Source organism: Amblyomma maculatum, chromosome 1, assembly GCF_055883805.1.
Source record: "Amblyomma maculatum isolate TAMU_Amacu chromosome 1, ASM5588380v1, whole genome shotgun sequence".
NCBI classification, from domain to species: domain Eukaryota; kingdom Metazoa; phylum Arthropoda; class Arachnida; order Ixodida; family Ixodidae; genus Amblyomma; species Amblyomma maculatum.
The window spans coordinates 310,902,541-310,926,178 of NC_139344.1; the positions used below are offsets into that span (position 1 = coordinate 310,902,541).

Consider the following 23,638-nt stretch of genomic DNA (forward strand, 5'->3'; position numbering starts at 1 on the left):
GCTGTCTCGAAGTGGCTGCGGTACTGCAGCGTACGGAGAGCCCCAGCCCGGGCCTCGAACAGGAGGCTGCTAGCACCGCTGTTCTCATATAACGGCACAGGCGCGATGTCTGTCTTGTGCAGGTGGTAGAAGAAGAGAGTAGACTTCTCCATATTTGCAGCCCACACCTCCCGCTCAATGTGCTGCACACGATCACGCATTTCAGCCGTCCACTTCGTCACGGTGTCGGCCACAATTCGATCCCGAAAAATGCCGCAGTCCTTCTCTATCGCGTAGAGGCGACGTGTCCATGCCGTGCGGACGCATGTTGCTGCCAGGTATTCAAACACACGGCGGGCCCACCGGTCTCGGGGCAGGAACCGCAGGCGGCCAAGGTAGACCAACTTGCTCTTGGCCTCCCGGGCTTTGAAGGTCGACCACCCCAGGTCACCTTGAATGGCCTCGTTCGCCACCCGGCCATGGCATCCGAGCGCGGTGCGGCCCACATCTCGCTGTCGCCGCTCCAACCAGTCCCGCGTCGCCGCCAAGAGGCACACCACCGCGTTGGCGAATGTAAGGCCCGGCACATGCACCAGCTTCCACAGATCTCGGACCATGATGTAGCAGTTGTATCCCCAGAGGCAGCGGCGGCGAAGTATGGACTGCGCCTTAAAAGCGGCCTGTCGTAGGTGCGCCTCGTGGAGGTCGTACAAGCCCGCTCCTGCGCTTAGCCATACTCCAAGGTATTTAAATGCCCTGCACACCGGGATACTCTCTCCGCCCAGTGTGAGATCCGCAGCTTCGGAGGGCACAGCCAGCGCCATCTGGTGGCACAGCTGGCAAGGTTGCAAGGCAGCAAAACGCGGCACGAACAAAAACGACATAAAAAAACATACAAATTAGCCGAATCCGACCTTTTCTCCCTAAAAAAGGTGCTTTTTATGAAGTTGATGGCAACTGTAAAATGTATTAAGCTTGCAGACAAAGCAACTATTATTTTCTATCGTCAAGAGCAGGCACTATTTTTTATCGCGGATGCGGAGAGCGCAAACAAGAGCTGTAGCTTTGGTAGTGTTGCACTTGATGTATAAAACGGAGTATAGCTGAGCCACCCGCTGCCTCGTGCAGAGAGAAGAGAAAATAGAGAAGAAAAGAAAGAGGGAGAGAAAGACGAGCGCCGCAGCAACGGCCGTCGTCCACCACCGAAACGGTGGCCGGTGCAATGACGGCCTACAACAGATAAAAATTCTGTGGCAGGCTAGCCCCCGCCGCAAGCGGCGGTGACCTACCTGTCCCAGCCCCATCAGGGATGACGCGGGAGGTGGTCGAATCTTCTCACGTCATAAAACATAGGGACACCTGTATCAGCAAACCCATTTTTCTAACCAACAATGAAGTTGCATATCTAGATACAAGATGACTAAAAGTGGTCTACTTTTCATGTCCGTTATTTATATATTTTTTGCATGTTTTTAAACCTTCTTTTCTTTTTTTGAGATTTCTTTTGATAATGCATATAAGTATAGTGTACTATGGCAAATAAAGTTAGTTGAGAGTCAGCACTCATCCAGTGTCGTCCTTTGTTTTCTCGCGCTGTTCGATGCGATGACTACAGGCTATCTCGCCATAAACTACCACCACCTTCTTTCACCCTGTCTACCCAAGAGGCAGCAACTTACAGCTGCCTAGAAACTAACGCCTTTCACCATCTCTCCTCAACCTCTGGTACCCTTCCTTTTTTTTCTCCAGACTTCCCTCATTGTGGGAAGCGGGCATCTCCCTAACACATGGTATCAGCATTTCAAGTTACCCGTGCTATATCTCCACTCCCTCACCTCTGCATAGAAGATTGAGAGGCCGCACTGCAAAAACCTCCCTCCCTGGAGCACAAGCAGCGGCTGGCCTGCTGCGCAGTTACTGCAGCCTTGGCCAGCGGGAGCATGGAGTGAGGGTCCCCCCCCCCCCCCCCCCAAGGCTCACAGAAATATTAGAAATGTTTGTCCTCGTTCAGACTTCTAAATTTTGTGTGCAATTAGAGAACTATGACTGTTATACGCCATTAGCGATGTTTTCATTGAGGCTAGGTGTGGTTAGTTGAGAGTCAGCGCTCATCCAGTGTCGTCCTTTGTTTTCTCGCGCTGTTCGATGCGATGACTACAGGCTATCTCGCCATAAACTACCACCACCTTCTTTCACCCTGTCTACCCAAGAGGCAGCAACTTACAGCTGCCTAGAAACTAACGCCTTTCACCATCTCTCCTCAACCTCTGGTACCCTTCCTTTTTTTTCTCCAGACTTCCCTCATTGTGGGAAGCGGGCATCTCCCTAACACATGGTATCAGCATTTCAAGTTACCCGTGCTATATCTCCACTCCCTCACCTCTGCATAGAAGATTGAGAGGCCGCACTGCAAAAACCTCCCTCCCTGGAGCACCAGCAGCGGCTGGCCTGCTGCGCAGTTACTGCAGCCTTGGCCAACGGGAGCATGGAGTGAGGGTCTTCCCCCCCCCCCCTTCAACGCTCACAGAAATATTAGAAATATTTGTCCTCGTTCAGACTTCTAAATTTTGTGTGCAATTAGAGAACTATGACTGTTATACGCCATTAGCATTGTTTTCATTGAGGCTAGGTGTGATTGGCACACTTTGTTCGCCCGCCGACCCCAAAGTTTTTTTACCAAACTGTTTCTTTAATGGAACTTTTTAAAGCACTGACACATTGCAAGACTGCACTGCTTAAACTTGTTGCACTTTCGGGTAGTTGGCTATATGGAGGCGGCAAGGGAACACCTCTGTAAAACTGCTGAACTGTCAAGAGAACTAGCATTCGTTTTTTTGGCGAGAATTAAAGGATGGCTCTGCGCCGGCCAACAAAAGTGCACAGCCATGTGTGACGGCCATCATTTTTGGCACTGCAGGATGCTGCGCCAGTCAAGTTGCTGCCTGGTGGTGCAACAGCTACTATATAGTCGCACAACTTTTTTTTCTTTAGCTATTTCAAGCTTAGGCAGAGTGCCTGCCTAAGCTTTATATCAGCAGTTAATCTGTAAAGCATGCGCAGAGTGCAGTTTTAAAAACCACAGGACAAAGCTTTTGCACTTGGGTATACTGTGCGACGTTGTCATACGTTTGTAGAAATATTGCGAAGTTTCTTTTCTTAATGGCCAGTCGCTGATCTTGTGAGCTTTACTCCAAATAGAGTTTACAAAATTACCAGTAACTGCTAAATGACTGAAGTTTTAGTGAGCTCCTTCAGCTTTGACATACGAGGACAGCAACTTGGGCATGTTGGTTATGCATTTGTGAACGATGAGCAAAGAACAAGAGGACAAGAAGGAGACAAGCGCCGAAGAGACAAGGGACCAAAAAAAAAAAAAACGCTCGTCTCTTCCTTGATTCTTTCTGCACTGTTGTCACAAATTTGACATATAACCACTGTCAAACAGTTGGGCGGTGAGCTTTGGCAACTGCACCTTGTTATTCAAAACACGCATACTGGCAGCCAAGGCATGCAAGCCGCAGGCTCCAATTTAAAAACATAAAGTAAGCAAAAGAGATGAAAACAAAATTTTCCGCTCCAAGTTGAATAAAAATTTGGACCTTTTCGCTGCAAGAATTTTGTGTGCTTAAAGGTCCCCAGAAAGGGGTCACCAAGAAGGGTAAACAATGCCATAACACTGATAGTTATTGAACCACCCATCATTCTCCCGCAAAAATTTTCGATCTAGCTTCTGCAACACCAGAGATATCGGCGATTAAAAATGACCTTTCCAATTTTCCCTCTCAACTCGTACGCCGAAGGGAGCCATAAAAAAACAAAGAATACAAGCAAGTTCAAAGCTTCGCCCAGACATACGTCACTTCGACGAACTTCCGGTTGCCGCGCGCTCGCTCGCTGGCGTACTCCGCCAACCCGTCCTCGCTTGCACACGCCTGAGGAGTTCGCCAGTTCGCGCAGCGACGGTTAGTGTAACCGCGAACCCGTGGTTATCCTATGTTACACGGCGGACCAAACCATGGTTGCACCACTAACCGCGGTTACCGCAAACCGAGCTTGACGACCTCGGTTTGCGTCGTTAACCGAGGTTATGACGGCGTCTGTTGACGGAAGCTACTCGTCGGCGCCCGAGTGCGCGAAACGTACGAGCGGGTCTGCTTCACAAAGTTATTCATTTGCCCACTGTATCACGTTTAAAGATCGATGTATAGATTATGGTGCCGCCCGACGTCTTCGATTACAGCCGACAGCGCAGCGACTGCGTACTGAAGCCTTGTCGAGCCTACAGTATCGTTTGAACGGCTTGTTGCTGAGCAGAACGCCAAAAAATACGCGGCCTTAGCTATGAAAGTACACGAGTTTGCAACGCTTGCAGCACGGGATGCCGCGAGCAGGCTGAGGTACGTTACACAATTACCGCGGGGGTGGAACGTGCGAGCGCGGCGAACGCCGGCGCCGTGCGTGACCGTCCCTAGTCGTCGCTAGGCCTATTGTTTCGCTTCGAAGCCGCGGCGGTCGACGCTTTGGAACATGATCAACGCTGTCGTAAATCGTCTACTTATGAAACTGCCTTATAGTGATTCCTATCTTGCCATAGTAAAATAATTATAGGATTAACTCTGCCGACGCATTAATCGCAGAGCTAGTACGAGCAGATCGGATCAGCCGAAATGCACCAGCGGCAGCTGGCTTGAGCAGAAACTAGTTTGTATCACGGCATCACGGCTATCGCTCTTACCAGCAATTTGCTGCTGGTCAGCGATCCTCACGAGGGCTTCATACTTGATATTCGGCTCAATATTCCAGACGCCAACAAATTTTAGCACGCTTTAAGCGGGAAACGCATGTGAGCGAAAAAGTGAGCGAAGTGACAAGGCGGCGCGGCGAAAGCGATCATGGTTCGCTCCATCGCCTACTGGGGAAGACGCATGCACGCGACAGCGCGAACCGAGCGAAACGGCGACAACGCTCTGTGTAGGTTGTGTGGCTGGCATTTGGCTGGCATAGTGGCTTAGTATACCGCAAAACTATTGCCAAATCCAACAACAGTCATAACGATTGCAAGAATTAACGTTATTTTGCGACAACATGGCAAAGTAAAATGTATTTACAGCAAACCGTATGGAATGTGTGTGAACTTGCACTGTAATCGGCACGAATAGTCACGTGACCCCTTGGTTCTATTGTTGTTTCGGTTGCGATTAGACGTTCTTTGAATCCTTGGCTATTCATCATTGTTCGTACAAAGCGAAATGTTTACGCGGTAATGCACAATCACAATGCAACACAGCAAAATAAAAAAAGCATGCGAAATGAGCGGCAGTGACGCACGGGTACTTCCGGGCGAACGAGCGAAATTTTCTATTTCGGCAGATCCGAGCGACGAGTCAAGGCTGAATCACATGCACGCGAAAACTCACGCGAACGCGAACGCGACGGCGGCACGCGTCGCGCGAAGCCTTCGCGCGAACAGAAATGCATGTGTCGCTTGGCTCGTCGCTCGGATTTGCCGAAATAGAAAATTTCGCTCGTTCGCCCGGAAGTAACTGTACGTCACTGCCGCTCATTTCGCATGCTTTCTTTATTTTGTCGTGTTACATTGTGATTGTGCAATACCGCTTAAACATTTCGCTTTGTACGAACAATGGTGGATAGCCAAGGATTCAAAGAACGTCTAATCGCAACCGAAACAACAATAGAAACAAGGGGTCACGTGACTATTCGTGCCGATTACAGTGCAAGTTCACACACATTCGATACGGTTTGCTGTAAATACATTTTACTTTGCCATGTTGTCGCAAAATAACGTTAATTCTTGCAATCATTATGACTCTTGTTAGATTTGGCAATAGTTTTGCGGTGTACTAAGCCACTGAGCCAGCCAAATGCCAGCGTTGTCGTTTCGCTCGGTTCGCGCTGTCGCGTGCATGCGTCTTCCCCAGTAGGAGACGGAGCGAACCATGATCGCTTACGCCGCGCCGCCTTGTCGCTTCGCTCACTTTTTCGCTCACATGCGTTTCCCGCTTCAAGCGACACATGCATTTCTGTTCGCGCGAAGGCTTCGCGCGACGCGTGCCGCCGTCGCGTTCGCGTGAGTTTTCGCGTGCATGCGATTCAGCCTTTATTTCGGACATCGGTGCTAACGATCCGCCGTGTGGTTCGCGAACGGTATGCGGGAGGAGTGGCCACAGCGGCGATGTTTACGGCGGTCAAGGAGGTGCTGCCATCGTGCGGTGCTTGACCGTGTTGTTGACGCCTCGTCGGACGACACTCCGATACTCCTGAAACCACGTTATATAAATAAGATATTTGTAAATGCAGCTTCGTTCTGCCGATCCCTGCGTCGCTTCGGTTGTTGCACTTAATGGGCAATGGCCACCTAACCGATAAGGGCGGCGAGCTGTAACAGCCCGCACAGAGTTCGAGCAGCGTACGAGCAGACGACTTTCGCAGCTACCGGAAGTGTGTTCGTGACGTCATGGTTGCAGTGACCGCAGCGAATGGCAGCTTCTAGCAAGCCTTGCCAGTCAACCGACCCGTGACGTCACGGGATTAGGAAAGTTCCATGCGACACCGCCAAGCGACATTTCCTCTGCCCGCGAATTTCAAAAAACGCTGTTTTTAAAAATTAATAATAAATCGCTGGCTATGTTCCAAGGAGTTATACTTTGCGTTAATGCTCAAAAGAATGTGTTCTACACACTGAACACGTTTATCAGTGGTTTCTTGGGGGCCGTTTCCGTGGACCTTTAAAGAATTTTTGCACCAATAATCACTACACTCTATGCTTTGTACACACAACTTCAAGAAAGTTTAAAGGGACACTAAAGACAGCCAAAGATGGTATGAAAATCTAATAAACTACATTTGGTGACACTATCGCCGCATATCCGGCAGCAAAAAATCGAATAATTGCTGAGATATTGCGATAAGAATAGGTTTTTTCTTGTTCCCACCGGTCGAATTCAAACTGGCCCCCAACTACGTAGTTGGAGTTGAGTGACGCACACTATGACGTAAGCGGAGACTCCGTGATAGCTAGCGAGCCGGCGCGGCCCGCGGCGTCGCATCTCTCAAAGGCCAACTTGGCAACAGCGTACTCGCAATGACGGCCTCAGCCGAAATAAATAAAACGATGAAGAGAGTAATTTACCGAGCGATGGGCCCATAAAGGAAGAAAAAAAAAACAGAGCGCTTGTAATGCACAATACTTTACATGTTTCTCAAGCTTTTGCGCTCCTTCTTGCACTGTGTATAAACAAACCGAGCCCTCGGTCATCGCAACGCTTCCTGACATGTTTACATACAAATAAGATTTAGTTACCAGCAAAATAGTGTCCTCGCTGCTGCGCTTGTCAGTTTTGAAGCTTCATCGCACTTTTTTCCTTCAAGGTTTGTGCTACAGCTCCGTGTTCAGCGAAAATTACGTCCACGGTAGCAGAACATGACCGAAGTGCCGGCGCCACTACATTTGCCAGCGCTGTGAAATTCCACATGTTAAAATGGATCCAGTCCAGAACATTAGTTGCAAGACGTGAGAGCAGGCAGCATACGCCGATGATCAAGAAGTTGTAATTTTTAGACCGGCAGCAGAAACACTTTATTGTAAATGGGGCCATGACACAAAAACTTAAAATATTTCCAGTGTAGTTGTGGCGCGACGTAGCCGAGCGGTTAGCGCCGAAGCTACGGAGCCAGTAGGGGCGAGTTCGAATCTTACCTCTTCTGGCGTTTTTTTTTTTTTTTTTTTTTTTGTTGTACAAATCGACTTTTTTTAACCTTTTGTAATGTATTTCTGGTGCTTCGTTATTTTTAGTTTTTACTTTTTACCCGAGACCTTTTTTTTTTTTTTTTTTTTTTTTTTCCGGGCGACGAGCGCAATATATCGACGCTCTCCTTGGTATGAGCGGCAAGTATGCCCCTTTTGTTTACGACGCCTGCAAATAGCACGTTGAAGGTCTTGTTGACGCAGTATATGTTGGTCAGATGTGCCATGATTTAGTGAACAATTGAATGATAATGCGTTTTTCCTTCGGTACTTAGCATATGTATGCTTTTCGTGGCGTACGTAGCTGCAGTCAAGCGGACAGGTCGCAGTCGAAGCGGCAACGGCGGCGATATGTTGGCGCAGAAGTGTGAACGAAGGAGTGTGTCGGCGGTAGCGGATTTCACTCGCTCGTGCCTCCGAATGCTCAAATGGGAACCATCAAGGCGCATCTGCTGCTCCAAGCTCGTAATTCAGGCGCTGCAGGTTCAAACAAACTATCCGAGTGCGCACGAAATGTCTGAGCCGAAACATAACCAAAACTGAAGTGGGCGCCTGTGGCGCCTCCAAGTATAGTTTTGTATTTGCCTTGCACCGTTTACGTTGTCTTTTCGCCGTCGTTTACGTATGATAAAAGCGTGTTATCATGTTTGAGAAAAAACGTACTACCGCATTCAAACATGCAACGTAATTCGCATTTGTCAGCCTCCGGGATCACTAGCGCGTCACGTGATTTGTAGTTGCGAGCCTCGGCCGTTTGGCTGTGGTGGTGATACCTGTATTTCTGTTATTCTTCTTTACTACCTTATAACAGCTCTGTTTTCAGTAAGAGTGGTCTTTTTGTAATCAGGAACTGGCATACTATCGATGCAAACCCACTTCCTTTCTCTCTTTAGTGTCCCTTTAAAAAGCAGAAAATTTTCAAAAGATAAATTCCAGAAAGTACATGGCCTAATTATGAGGCATGAAATGCTGCAAGGCTTCATATTTCGAAACTTTGGTGTTTAACATGCACTAAAATCTTGCAGTAGTGCATGAAAGTCCTGACATTTCATGGGCACGAAAGGAAGAGGCTTTTTGCACAGCAAAATTGATGCTACATAGTTCACTGCTGTTGAAAGTAATATTGCACTCTTCAGAGCAAAAGAAATGCACCAACACTCTGGCGAGGCCTTTAAAGTTGAGGCCAATGGGCTTTAATCCATGCGACTTGGAAGCAGAATCACAGCCCCAACCAGAACTGCAGCGCAACGAAGACAAACAAGAAGAAACACGACATAGGCGCACACTACCAACAGTAGTCTAAAACGAAGTTGGTAGTATGCGACTCTGTTGTGTTTCTTTCTTCGTGTTGTCTTCGTTGCACCGGATTTCTTGGTATTATGCACCAACTCGCCCCAAAAGCTGTTATTCAGAATCACAGCTGTCAGGGCACGTTAATGAATCTCTCAGTGCATCAAAAACAAGGCTGGAATTTCACAAAGTTAATAACAGTATGCACTGTTTTGTTACTAGCAAGAACTTTTTCATCATTCCAAGCAAGGACTAGTATTGGTGTAATTTGGTGCATACCACCCACTCGTTTTATACCCCAAGGCAAGGAATTTGAGACGCTTCCTAGCACTATACCCGAGTGTGAATAGACATGGCCTCATCATACTACATCATACTACAAACCTCAAGGTTCATTTGAATACATGCTGCTTGGCAGTAAATGTGGCAGAAAACGATGATAAAGGTTTAATGACTTCTAAACGACATGGTAGTGGTGATGTGGTCGTTGCAAAAGCAGGTCCTTCATTTCATGTACTTGTCATTGTTCTCTGCCAGGATCTTGGCCGAGGACTTGGCATCGTGGAAAAGATCGTTGACCTCCTTGACATCATCTTTGCGAATAGATGTGCGACCATTCACCTTGGCAAGCAGGCTAGATGGGCTAAGCAGCTGTGCAGCATACCTATTATGGTAGAAGCATCCCATCAAACATGTACCGAGAACTTACACTGCACACATGGTGACATATTGTGCAGATACATTGCAACACTCCTACATAGCCAGGCTAGTGTGGATGCAGAATCCACTGATCCCCACTCTGCATTAAAAGAAAATGTATCTTTGTGGAAGCTTTGGATCATAATCTCATGCTGGGTTGAAGGTGGCAAATACAAACTCTCCCACAAGCTGCATTCTTGGTTTAAATATTTGGGAGGGTAGTAACTTTCTAGAAGGTTTTTGCTGCCCACTGATGGATTTTGCAGACAGCTAACCTTGACCTGAAATCAAACAAACTAAATATAACGGATTTGAACCTGCGGTGGCACAAACTGATAAGCTTTGCTGGTCAATACATAAAACCACCATCAGTATGCCATTGTGTTTAACTGGCAACCTGATGTTCCATACAATACAAGTCTGACACTAACTGCTAATGCTAGGCAGTGATTTCGCCAATATTTGCCACTCGATGACCTTGCCCGCTCGATGACCTTGAAAACCAAGCCTTAATGCGAAGTGGTAATTCATGTTTGACCTAACCACGCTAAATCATAAAAAAAAAGAGAGAAAAGGAAGAAGACACTCTTGCACTGTGAACCCGGGGAGACAAACGCTTCTGCATATCTGCATACAATGAGGCTTCCCACTCAGTGTGGGTCCTCAGTAATCCTTTACTGTTTGTTTATAAGCAATATGTGGGGACACTAAAATCTACACTGGCCATTACCTATACCAAGTTCTGTAATATGCATGACCAAAGAAATAAGCTTACATGCTTGTTAAGAACTAGGAAAACAAACACTCCCATGAAAACTCAACACCATAAAGGCTATGATGCTTGTGTAGTGCTATGTCGTCATTCCCAATTCATAGCACAAAGATATGGTCAAAGGACTGTGAGCTAAACTAGGATATAACTTGAGCAAAGTGGAGGTTTGGGCTAGTTGGTTGCTCATGCACTGAAAAGGAGACTGTGTGCAAGAAACAACAGGGACAAGAAAGAGAAACAGGATGAACACTAACCTACAAGAGCTGGAAACAAAACATGGGCTCAAAAAACAAAACATGCATACCCAGACATCTGTCAATACGCGTCTCTCTCTTTCAGGGTTCGTACAGGCTGCAGAGAAAAATGTTCAAAGGCTTTCAATGCCCTTCTGGAGATTCTTTAAGGACTACTGCAGCTCTATTAATCTTGAGACACAACACTTTGAAGAAAATATAGCCATCACATTTATTGCACTCGATGGCCAAGGAGTACCAAGCAAAGTTCAAGGGACTTCCCGAAGCTTTGTCTCAGTCTCTTGCTTCAGACTTAACAATTTTTTGGTCTTGGCCCTGGCAGCTTTTCTCAATGAGTTCGATTTTATTATGTAGGTAAGGTCATTAGTCGTTTCTGCCTTCTCAGTATAGTCATATGCTGATGCAGTCAAGCCACTGATTGCTACTTCAAGGATCCCCCTCTTTTTGTTGAGACTATTAAGCTGGTCCTCAGCACAGCGCTTGTTCAACTGCTTAGCACGTTCTTGTTCCTACCTCTTCTGGGCTTCCAAGCAAGCCCTATAATGACGTCTTGCAGCTAACACAACCTCCCGCAAATCCCTTGCGATGACAATGTTTAAAATACCACTAGCTTTTTTCCACTGCATCCCACACAATTCGCTGCAAGATGTAAGACCGACCTTTCAAGTTCTCTATGCAGATCTGTCGATTGACACTGAAGCCTCTCTCAACCGGTGCTCGGCGATGGCTCACCACAAGCAATAACTTTACAACATTCCAAAGTGCTGCATAAGCACTGAGCCAAACACTCACTAAAAAATGTGTCTAGACTGGTGGCTGTTTTGAAGTCGCAGTTGATGTTTCTGTTCTTGCAACAGCTCAGTGTACTCTGCAAATACTGTCTCGCTGCTGGTCTGTGTTGTTATGAGGGCTTCGAAAACTTTCTTGAGGCCTGCCAGGCACTCGTTAGGCCTGCAGCACGTTTACCAAGGGTAATGTGAGGAATTCGTTCAAACTGAGTGAGCAATAGCCCAATGCAATAGCCCAATGAAATGCTTTACCGGATGTTATTGTTTCATGCAAAGATCATAAAATTTTCCGAGCAAAACTAACGAGTCACCTTCAGTGTTCTTTTTGACAATGCACACTAGTCTGCTCTTGTATATTGTGTTACTGTTTGCTTGTTGGTTTCGTTTTCCTTTGTTTTGTTTCTTGAACTGGTGTTGGTATGCTGTTGTACAATGTTATTGCCCCAGCCTTATGTAATGCCCTTGAGCCTTAAAGGCTTCAATAAATGAAATGAAATGAAAGACCTCTAACTGCTTGGAACCTCAAGGAGCTCTTTTCAAGGACTTTCTTTGTCACTGCGACTAGGAACTGTTTGCATTCCATCCTAAACTGATATAATAATTCCACTTGCTGGGTTCAGGTGGCGCCTGAGAGAAGAAGTTAGAGACTCGTGCACTTCTTCTTCTAGCTGGGACTTACGGTAGATTAGCTAGAAGTGCATGAGACATGGATTTGGTGGAGCCGGCTGGGCTTCTGGCCTCTCAATGTCGTACACCTCTCCGCAAACCAATGACACCGAGCTCTTGCCTGTGGACACGCCAGTGCATAGCGTCAGCCGGGTAAACCAGAGACCTTAGAGTCCACTTCGCAATGAACCTCTGGCCAGCACCGCAAAGCACCACTTCAATGATGCAAAGTACTCCTGTGTACACCCTTCAGAATCCCCGAGTGCCGAAGTCGTTCCCTGGCACTCCTCACCAAGACGTGGAGGACTGGCTCACTCAGTTTGAACGAGTCGCATTTTATAATCAGTAGGACAACCACTTAACAGAACGCCATTTTCTGTCTTAAAGACTATGCTTCAATATAGTATGAGAACCGAGAAGGCATATTAACATCGTGGCCGCAATTCCGTCGCTTTATCCTAGAGGCATGTTACTCTGGATAGGCATGAACGAGCAGAACGGGCTCTACAATTCCAAATACAGATGCCAAACGAGTCCGTCATTATGTATGTTGAGGACATGACGGTACTCTTTCAACGAGCAGATCCAAATATGTCCGAGGACAAAAAGCAGCGCTACCTGATGCATGGGGTTAAAGAACAACTTTTGTAGTGAGAGCTAAACTACGCTCCAGAGATGCAGAGCGTAATAATAATAAATTGAGTCACATGAAAGGAAGGGTGCAGTATCTATCACACTTGCTCTGTGGACACCTGACCCAAGCTGTAAAGGAAGGGAGGAAGGTGAGAGAGAAAGTGGAAAGAGCGAAAGAGGAGCCGTAGAGAATGGCTAGGGAGTAATTTCGACCACCTGGGGATCTTTAACGGGCACTGACATCACACAGCACCGCAGATGCCTCTTCCTTTTGCCTGCATCGAAACGCAGCTGCCGGCAGAGCGTAAAGTGGTGCATAGCAGCAGCAAAAAGAGAATGACTGTAAGAAGGCTAAAAGAGCAGCAGAGACACCCGAACAGAGAGGAACGGCTAGCATAATGGTGATGCCAGACTGCCAAGCATAATAGACGGCGCATAGCCACCAAGATGGGGCCTATGGAAGAGTTCAGTAAAAGGGAACCAACAGAAGAGGATCTGAAGGCACGTCGTGTGACTGATCACTCCACTCGTGTTTCTGAAAGTGCATCTGCGAGCTCCACATTTGAAGCAGACTTTGTGAACAATCCGTTTGGACACTTGTAGTGTGTGAGACTGTGGCACCAAATGGACTTGACAACGGTGAGTATTTCAATGTCTGAGACTGTGTTTGGAGATGCTACAAAATAGAAGTACTGTACAGACAAAATTGAGACCGCATGCTACTTCATAGATCATCGGGAAATCTTTGTCTCTGTCAAACAAAATGAATAAAAGATGTGTATACCCAATGTCGCTCATTGCTAAACGTACATGACCACAAGCTTAGCCAGGGAAACAAGCCTCTCGCTACATATATCCTGGCATAGCCAAGCTAAGCCATCGCCTTTTTGCTCGCCTTGTGCACAGCCCATCAACTACTGTTACCTCGTTTTTAACAGAGGCGGTCACAATGGAAAAGATGCTCCACCAGCACTCGACTGTCTACGATACACCAGTCCTGGCTAAAAATGCTGCCAAGCCTCTTACAGCCTTTGTAAGCAACACCGACCACCTTCTCAATCTTATTCGTGCCATTGTGCGTGAGGAACTACAGAATGTTTGTGACACATCCCACCTCAAGGGCGATCCTCTCGCGTATGTCATCCGCGAAGAGATTCAGCAAGTGACGGGGCCATCACTGCATATTGCTGAATCTCGAAGTTCCCCTGTCCCTGTCTATCCTCGTCAGACTAACGCCGATGTCCTCCGACACACAGCTCCAGTTCAAGCTCCATTCTCTCCCTTACCCCAGATGCCACCAACCCAGTGCATGCCTGTCCAACAGCCAATACGGTATGTGCGGCCACCGCGGTCACCGGTAAGAAGAACGGGCGTCTGGTGGGACTATGACAACCGGCGCCTTTGCTATCACTGTGGGGAACCTGGTCACATTTTCTGGTGGTGTCTGCATCGGGAACTCGGACTGGATGGTTTTTCCGGCGACGCGACATCAGTACAATGAGGTCCCCAAATAAGAGCAGAGATGGATTTTGGAGCAGCAACGACAGCATTTGGTTCACGAGACCGGTTATCAATGGACATCCCAGTGTGTATCTATGGTCATTACATCAGCGCTTTAGTGGACACTGAAGAAAACTTTTCTATTTTAAGTGGGAAACTAGTAGCGCATCTTAGGAAGGTTATGACACCCTGATGTAGCATGCATGGCTGGGGGGCACGTAATTACCATATTTTCCAGTGTACAAGATGCACTCCCCATATATGCAGGCTTTGAATGAAAAGGTTGGTATATAAGACGCACCTTAATTTACCTATTTAAGGCAACGAGACTCGACTATACGTGCTTGCGCGGCCATCGCTAAATGCTCCGTGCCTGTGAGAACACTCCTTACACGGCGCGAAAAGATATATAAAAAAAATTTGGAGGACGCTTAAGCTTCGCCTTCAAGAGTGGAACGCGATAGCGTTATTGCACCTCGTCGAGAAAACTTACTAAACGCAAGGGTATTGGGGCATCCTCGCACCGGTACCCGCGCGGCCCGAAGGGGAGAAGCGGGTGAGCGAAGATAGTGATCTAAAGAAAGGAAAGACGCTTGATTCTACAACCTGTGAGGGTGCACGGCGAAACGTCAGGGGCGAGTGGCGCGCCACGTATCGGGGCAGCGCCGCACAATGCGAGGAGGGGTTCTTCTGTGTTTGCCGCAAGATGGCTCTGCATGTGCGCAGAGCGCAGAAGAAATGTAGCGGAAACGTACTTTGCTACTCGTGTAACTGCGACTTCTGTAAGTAACATGCTCATAATTACCGATATACACTGCAGTATAACGTTCTACGGCATGTTTCTAAGGCAACACCGCATTCACTAGAAGCGCTTTTGTACTGCTTTCAAGCATCGAACTCGTGGCTGAGTGGTAGCGTCTCCGTCTCACACTCCGGAGACCCTGGTTGGATTCCCACCCAGCCCATCTTGGAACTTGCTTTTTATTTATAAAGTGCATGTTTATTTATGAAGTGCATGCCGGGATTTATCGCTCACTGGACGCCGACGACACCGGCTTTTCTGCGACACGAGCTCCTTAACGCTACCGCGTTAAAAAGAGTCACTACTCACGCCCCAAAAGAACTTACATCGGCACAGCAGCAACACTTCATTTTCACTCAAAGCTTAATAAGGCGGAGAGTTGGAAAGCATTTGAAATCATCCGTCCTGTTCTTACGTGTTCCTCCTTCATCTAATGTCCCTTTTGTGTTAAAGAAGCGCTAGAAAAGATGATTTCACTCAAAGCCTTCAAAGGTTTCATCTTCGGAGGCACTATCAAAAAGTTTGCCGATTTCTGGTGGCAGCATTGCTGGAGCAACTTCTTCGCACTCAGAATCACTGCCCTGATCGTCGTCTCGCTCAGGCGCCGAAGAAGTTAGCAGGCCAGCCTTGCGCAAGCCTGCAATTATCGTTCCTACTGTAACTGAAAGGCCTCCTGGACCCACTTCACAACTTCACTAAACGAAGCGTGCCTCATGCGTCCAGTTGCGGTGTAGCTATGTTCACCCTCAGTCATCCACGCTTCCCAAATGTGCTGCAAAACAGCTTTAAAGCTGCGGTTCACAAAAATATCCACAGGCTGCAGAATCTTGGTCATGCCACTGGGTATTATTGCAGGGGTGCAGTTCTTCGCCTTGATCCGTTTAAGGGTTCGATCTGTCAAGTGCACCCGCATGCTGTCCATGACCAAAGGGCCCTTTAGGGCACGAAAAAATCCATCCGTGCGCTTAGAAAAGCATTTCTTAAGTCAGACTCCCATCATCTCTTCGTCCATCAAGCCCTTTCATCAGTTACGACAACAACACCAGGCGGAAAGCTTTCTTTTGGCATTGTTTTTCTTTTGAAAATGATCATCGCCGGCAGAGCCTGCAAGTACAACAGTTAAGTGCGACTTTTCATGCCCAGTGGTTCTGATTGTCACTGTCTTACCGCTTTTCTGCGGGACACTCTGACATAGGAATATCGAACATTAAAGGCACTTCATCCATGTTAACAATGTGGCTGTCAGTGATGTTATTGTTGTCAACTTCCCTCTTCACGATTTCTTGAAACTTCCCCACTTTTTCTGTGAAGTCGTCTGGTAGCTGTTGGCACATCGTCGTTCGCGTTCTGACTGACAATGCTTTGTGGCGCATAAATCTGTACCACCATGAAGGCCCGCCAACAAAGCCAGTAGCACCCATTTCATTGGCCAGTGCGTGGGCTTTTAAGTGCAAACTGCACGGTCGACAATGCCCTACCTACAGCTCGTGTTCAAGAGCCCACTCGAGGAGCCGGTCTTCAAGTTCAGGCCATCGCGCCTTCTTTCCACAGTCTGCCCTTTTCCCGCTTGTCATTGCCTGTAGCTTGCTAGACGACTGCCGCCACGTGCAAATCATTTTTTCAGTGACTTCGAAACGGCGTCCCATGTTCGACAGTGTATGCGACAGCGCATAACTAGAACTTCGCTGTGTAGCTCTTGCGCGATTTCGATGGCATGCTGTAGCAGAGACACGCGCAGTACATGCAGGAAGTCAAAAACACACGCAGTAACAAAGCTGCAAATGGCGATTGTGGAAAAGTGAGTCGGCTTGTCCTGGCTTACCTTTGCAGTGTGAGCGGACAAGAAGCGCGGATGTCACCATCTTCTGGCAATTAAAACAAAACAAAAAAAAAGCACATATAAGATGTACTAGCAAAATTTTTGAAAAAAAAAAAAAAAAAGTCGCATCTTATACACCGGAAAATGCGGTACTACCATTGGACAGTGCACGGCTACAATCCAGACTCGTACGTAAACGATTGTTGTCAGCTTCGTCATTCTCCAGGAATGTTCCCGTGATTCAATTCTCGGTGTGGATTTCCTGCGGGAATATAGCGCCATCATCGATCTCCGACAGCGAACGGTCTCTTTCTAAATGGAGAAAGCGGCTGCCAAGCCCCACTAACGGCCAATGTACATATGACCGAGTTTCAGCCGTGTGTTTCGGTACTTCCCCGCTCCAGCGTGTTTGTGAGTATTGTGTGTGACTGGCTACGTGACGGGCCAATAGTTGCCGAAGGCAACCATTCGCTTTTATTTTCCCAGGGCAGCTGTGCAGCTCGAAGCTTAATTATCCTCTACAATAGTCACTCTGAGCTTCTGGTCCCGAACTTCACGATTGAATCTCTGCACCTCTAACACTCTACTGCCATTGCGCTTGCCAAACTGTTAAACGAAGTTTCCAAATACTTTGCGTTTGACATTATTGATGCTCCGGGTGTTCTTGACCATATCAATATTAGCAGTGACCTTTCAGCCTGCCAACAGCGTGACCTGCGTGCCTTACTGCTGGAGTACGCCCCATGCTTTACCTCATCATTGAAAGTTTGGCAATCTTATATTACCAAGCATCGCACCTAACATCTGATGATGCCCATCCTATTGGACAAGAGCCATACCACATTTTGACAAAAATGTGAGGCAATCCGAACACATGTCCAGGAAATACTTAACGATGGCGTTATTCAGCCAAAAGTCCGTGATCGTCACCAGTGGTGCTGGTTAGAAAAAAGGATGGCACGCTGCGCTTTTGCGTTGACTACAGGAAACTGAATGACATCACAAAGAAGGCATATCCTGTGCCGCGTACCGACAATTCGCTCGACCGACTTCGCAATGCCAAGTTCTTTTCCTCCATCAATTTAAAAAGTGGTTATTGGCAGATAAAGTTGATGAGCACGATTGGAAGAAGACTGCCTCTGTCATGCCCGATGGCTTATATGAATTTAAAATACTGTATTTCGGTCTGTGTTCAGTGCCTGCGATGTTCCAGCGAATGATGGACACTGTACTTGCTGGCCTGAAATAGCAAACCTGTTTGGTTTATTTAGAAAATGTCATCGTGTTCTCAGAAACGTTTGACTAACATCTTACATGGCTGCGAACAGTATTGGATGCTCTCTGCTCGACTGATTTGACACTCAAGCAAGAAAAATGCCACTTTGGATATCAGCAGCTAGAATTTCTCGGTCAAGTGGTTAGTGCTGATGGTATCTGGCCTGATCCTGACAAAACAGATGCTGTCGCCAACTTTCCCATTCCTACCACGAAGAAAGCAGTCAGATGTTTCTTGGGTCTGTGCATGTACTATCACCGTTTCATTGCTGATTTTGACAAGACTGCGGAACGGTGTCTGACATGTGATGAGGTCCTGTATGTCTTGTCTGTCGAGCAGCAGGAGGCATTCACCGAGCTGTGCCAACGGCTGCACAACCCCCCTGTTCTAGCACACTTCGATGAGGATGCTGCCACCGAAATTCACACAGTCAGAAACGTCGGTCTAGGTGCTGTTCTTGTCCAGCACCAGCAAGGCGAGGAAAAAATTGGCAGTGGCTTAGCTCTGGTTAAGCCTGGTAAATTGCGTTAGCAATGGCGGCATGGCTACGCTTGTGTGTTCGCTTAAGGCGTAGCTTGCTTGGTTTGATAGTTTGGTTATAGAGTAACACATGACACACAATGGTTGCGACTGTTCTTCCGGTGATTCTTCAGCGCACTGTCTTTGCTTGGTGGCATTGCGGCGTTCCTGAGCAGTCATGTGTTCATCAGTAGCTGATTAGGTGGAAGCACTCGGAGAGCTAGAACGCAATCGCCGAGCTTCATCTTGTGCACGACGTTTAGCAAGACATTCTTCACGTTCTTCCACTGTCTCTTGCGCACGTTGTCGCTTCCTTGCCGCAGCTTGTCGCTGACGCCTCTCTTTAGCAGCCTGCATAGCAAAGCAAACACGGCGAGGCCGAAGCAGCGGCGAACCATCTGTTCAGCGCAGCAGCGTGCAGACGGTGCCGCCATCTGGCAGAGCTCAGCTAAAGCGGTTGCTAGGCAATGGCGCACCACCTGCTCGGCTGTTCAAGGTCAAGTGTGACATCCGCCGGGGACACACGACAGCTCGAAACCTGGTGCAGTATTGCTATCGCAATAAAAGTGATCGATGCCAGCTGCACCCTTTTTCAGGCAGAATCAAACTATTCAACTTCTGGAAAGGAGTGTCTTACCGTCATTTGGGCAACAATGTAATTTCGACCTTACCTCTACGGCTGCGAATTTAAAGCTGTGACAGACCATCATGCTTTGTATTGGCTGGCTAGTCTCCGAGACCCATCAGGACGCCTTGCAGGGTAGAGCCTCCGTATGCAGGAATTTGATTACTCCATTGTATATAAATCTGAACATAAACATGTAAACATGAAGATGCGGACACACTGTCTTGAGCACCCGTGTAGTTGGCCGATGACAGTACGGACGAAGATGCCAGTTTTCTTGGCATCATCAGTTCCTCTGATTTAAAGGCCCGGCAATGAATTGATGCAGACCTCAAAACTGATCGATCACCTGGAAGATATCAATTTTGCAGTATCCAGACTGTTCGCTGAGAACTTCTCATCCTTCTGTATGTGCGATGGGATCCTCTACAAGAAAGAAGAACAAAATCACGTTTGGAGAAAAGAAAGAAGAAGAGGAGAATGTGGAGGGTGGCTCGAGGAGCGCAAGGCACGAGGAGAGAATAGGCGAGCAGTGGAGCCGATCGGTTGTATGCGGAGCTCGCAGCGGTGCGTCTTCTGCCAGGCCTGACCCCGCCAGTCAGGCCTGGCAGTCTCACCAAAGTCTCACCAAAGCCGCGAGTCAGATTCATGAATTGCCCTCATGCTCAAGTATTGCCCAAAGTGCAGGCGTATGCCGCATTTCCTCGCCGGTTCTAGTACACTTCGCAATGCACTTTGTACGTCATGCGGACCATTGCTTAATCCCAAATTTCAGTACACATGGGCTTTCAATGGCAAAAAGGCTCGAAAACTGTTAAAGGCAGAACTGAGACAGAGGCCAGATAATCCATGGCCGTCCCAGTCATGCAAGTCTCCACGCAGAGATTGGCAGGCATACCTGAGTGTGGTACGTGTGCCTATTTCACCAAGTTCCTGTAGAGATTCCTCGTCGATTTCAATACCTTCTGTCTGCGCCCTTATTCTGAGAATCTGCGAGACAGAGAAACACATCAGTCAAGCCCAACGCCGCAAAAAAGGAGTCAAAAGCCCCACCTGAACCATTTCCTCTCGTGTGTACGGCATTGTTCTGACAATCAGCAATCTGTCCAGCAAGTCCAGAGGAATTCCGTGAGGAGAAATGACATCTTCCGTTCCCCTGAAATGCAAGACATGCAATGCAATATGTTCATAAAGTAAGAAAATAAATAAGCAGCAAGGCTGGATTTTCCACGAGAAACAAACAACACCACCTTCAATGCTCCACAGGTAAAGAACAGCACCCAAACTGCACAGAAAACATATGTATGCCAAAACAACACTGTGCAAAATTAGTACTATCACAGGGTTCATACAGGCTACAGAGAAAAAAAATACAGGATATTCAAGGACTTTCAATGCCCTTCTGGAGGTTCTTCAAGGACCTACAATGCAGCTCTATTAATTTTGAGACACATCATTTTGAAGAAAATATAGCCATCACAGTATCCAGCAATGTGGCGCAACAAACACACACAATCACATGCAAAGAGACACAATACAGGCGCACACTACCAACTGTAATATGGATCTGAACATACACTTCCTCTTCACCACTCCTCCTCTTCTACACCCAAGTACATCTTCTCATCATCCTCTTCTTTGCCAAGGAGATACAGTCGAACCCGGATATATCGAACTCGAAGGGGATCGTGAAATAGTTCGATATATCGATAATTCGATAAAAAAAAATCGGCTTGTGACGGCACTTACGATGCCAAAAAACAATACCGCATGTGTCGCGTAATCAATCCACTCGCATAATGAACCCACCCTCCACTTTTTCACCCGAGAATTTGAAAAAAAAAATGTGTTAAGACCAGCTCGCTCACATGCAAGCGATTGAGCGATCTCAGCGACGAGCGGCAGCGACAGAGCGAAAAATTTCAAACTTGTTGGAACTGCGTCCCTCTGGCCGCTTGAGCCACCGCGACAGCTCAATACAAGGTTTCTGTGTCGCCGCGGCAGAAATCGCGAGCGTTTTCGCTTGCATGTGGATGGCGCGCGTCACTCCGTTTCGGTCGTCGCATCCACAGCTCATTTCTTGGCAGCGTGCCAAGATGCTGCGCAGCGATAACGTCAGGGCGCGTTTATCTTTTTATAGCTCCTCCGGTGGCGGGGAGCGACTTGGCAGAGTGCCCGTGATGGCTTGATTGCACAAGCCTAGTTCGATTTATCACGCCGCGCTTGGGGCGGGCGTCATGATCACAGCAGCAGACCGCGTGCTTCCGTTGATTCATACATGCAAAGATAAACGGCTCCCGCCAAAAAAAAAAAAAAAAAAAAGCCTGCCGCTTTTTTTTTCATCACGCATCAATCGCATCACGGCCAAGCGTGATGCGATTGTCTTTGGGGAAGGTACACTTTCCAGTGCGTGGTGCGGAGTTCGATATATCGAACGACCGGTGAAATTGAGTTCGATATATGACGCGGCTTTCCTATACTTTTACATGGGATTTTCAAGGGGATATTCCGTGAGTTCGATATAACCAAGATTCGATATATCCGGGTTCGACTGTAGTAGCAGTTTCGTCCCCGCAGAACATGAACATCGTCCAAGCATGACAGTCACCAATTCTACTCACATACATCTCCACACACCTCTTCTTTGCCCAGCAGCTAATACCACAATCGTCCCAGTGTACCACAACCATCATCCAAGCTGGACAGTCACAAAGTCCACCACATAGTCACACACATCTTTCAGTCTGCCCTATATATATATATATATATATATATATATATATATATAGGGCAGACTGAAAGATGTATCAACGATAGAATAAGGGAACATGAGAAGTCCATAGAAAATGGGAAGGGGTCAAATTTACCCCTGCACTGTCAGAAGTGCAAGTGTGAACCATTGTTTAGCAGGCTTAATATTTTAGGGAAAGTCGGGATAAGATGGCGCGCGAAATTTTAGAGGCATTCTGGATACAGAAGAAAGACATACGTGTTAGTGAAGCCTAGCTGAGTTTAAGTAGGAAAGAATTTACTTTTATTGAGGAATCTTTTTGAGTAATAGAAAGAATTGAGTTTATTATTGGCCCTGAAGCTGTTATTCTTAGACACCTGTATTGTGGCCATGTTTGTTTATTGATCCTTCTTTCCCTCAAGTACATGTACTGCTCATTCTCATGTACTCCGTTGCTTTGCAGACATGCTGGGCAGGTTACAGTTTTTTCATTACATAGGGACTTCACAAGTGATGTGTTTTGGATGGACATGTCTTACTGCACATGTCTTACTGCACATGTGTGGTGGTTGTTTGCTAGTGTGTGACTATGTGGTGGACTTTGTGACTGTCCAGCTTGGATGATGGTTGTGGTACACTGGGACGATTGTGGTATTAGCTGCTGGGCAAAGAAGAGGTGTCTGGAGATGTATGTGAGTGTAGAATTGGTGACTGTCATGCTTGGACGATGTTTATGTTCTGCGGGGAAGAAAGTGCTACTACAGTTAAACCCGGATATATCGAACTCTAAGGGGATCGCGAAATAGTTCAATATATCGATAATTCGATATACAGAAATCAACTTGAGACGCCACTTGCGACCGTGAAAAATGATACGGTATTTGTCGCGTAGTCAACCCACTCGCATAACGAACTCCCTCCCCATATTTGCTCCCGAGAATTTGAAAGGAAAAAAAAAAAAAAAAAAAAAAAGTGGCGCATCCCTTCGTTTCGACCTTGCATCCACAGCTCATTTATTGGCAGCGTGCCAAGATGCTGCGCAGCGATAACGTAACGACATGTTTATTTTTTGACTATACTGTTCACAGATCCTGCGGTGGGAGGAAGCGAACTTAAAGGCACATTCCGTGAGTTCAATATAACCAAAATTCGAATTATCCGGGTTCGATTTATCCAAGTTCAACTGTATCTCCTAGGCAAAGAAGAGGATGATGAGAAGATGTACTTGGGTGTAGAAGAGGTGGAGTGGTGAAGAGGAAGTGTGTGTTCAGATCCATATTACAGTTGGTAGTGTGCGCATGTGTTGTGTCTCTTCGCATGTGATTGTGTGTTTGTTGCGCCACATTTCTGGGTACTATGCAGCATCAACTTGCCCCTCAAGCTGTTATTTTGATATAGCCCTCACATTTATTGCACTCGATGGCCAAGGCGTATCAAGCAAAGTTCAAGTGACTTCCTGAAGCTTTGTCTCAATCTCTTGTTAACAATTCTTTGGTCTTAGCCTTGGCAGCTTTTCTCAA

At 47.2% G+C, this 23,638-nt stretch overlaps 1 protein-coding gene across 3 annotated transcripts in view; it reads right to left on the reverse strand.

Annotated features, from left to right (window-relative positions):
- Positions 1-9,452: 9,452 nt before the first annotated feature.
- pont (RuvB-like helicase pontin) overlaps positions 9,453-23,638 on the reverse strand; it is a 91,588-nt gene continuing 77,402 nt past the window's right edge. The window contains exons 9-12 of one of the 3 annotated variants that reach the window (XM_084596653.1): positions 20,441-20,543; positions 20,286-20,377; positions 10,810-10,856; positions 9,457-9,698 (exon numbers count right to left, since the gene is read on the reverse strand). In XM_084596653.1, coding sequence (XP_084452779.1) covers positions 10,841-10,856; positions 20,286-20,377; positions 20,441-20,543 — 211 coding nt within the window. In that variant the 3' untranslated portion in view covers positions 9,457-9,698; positions 10,810-10,840. Of the gene's footprint in view, positions 9,699-10,809; positions 10,857-19,736; positions 19,814-20,285; positions 20,378-20,440; positions 20,544-23,638 lie in introns of all 3 variants that reach the window. The other 2 variants (XM_084596613.1, XM_084596562.1) reach the window with 2 other exon arrangements.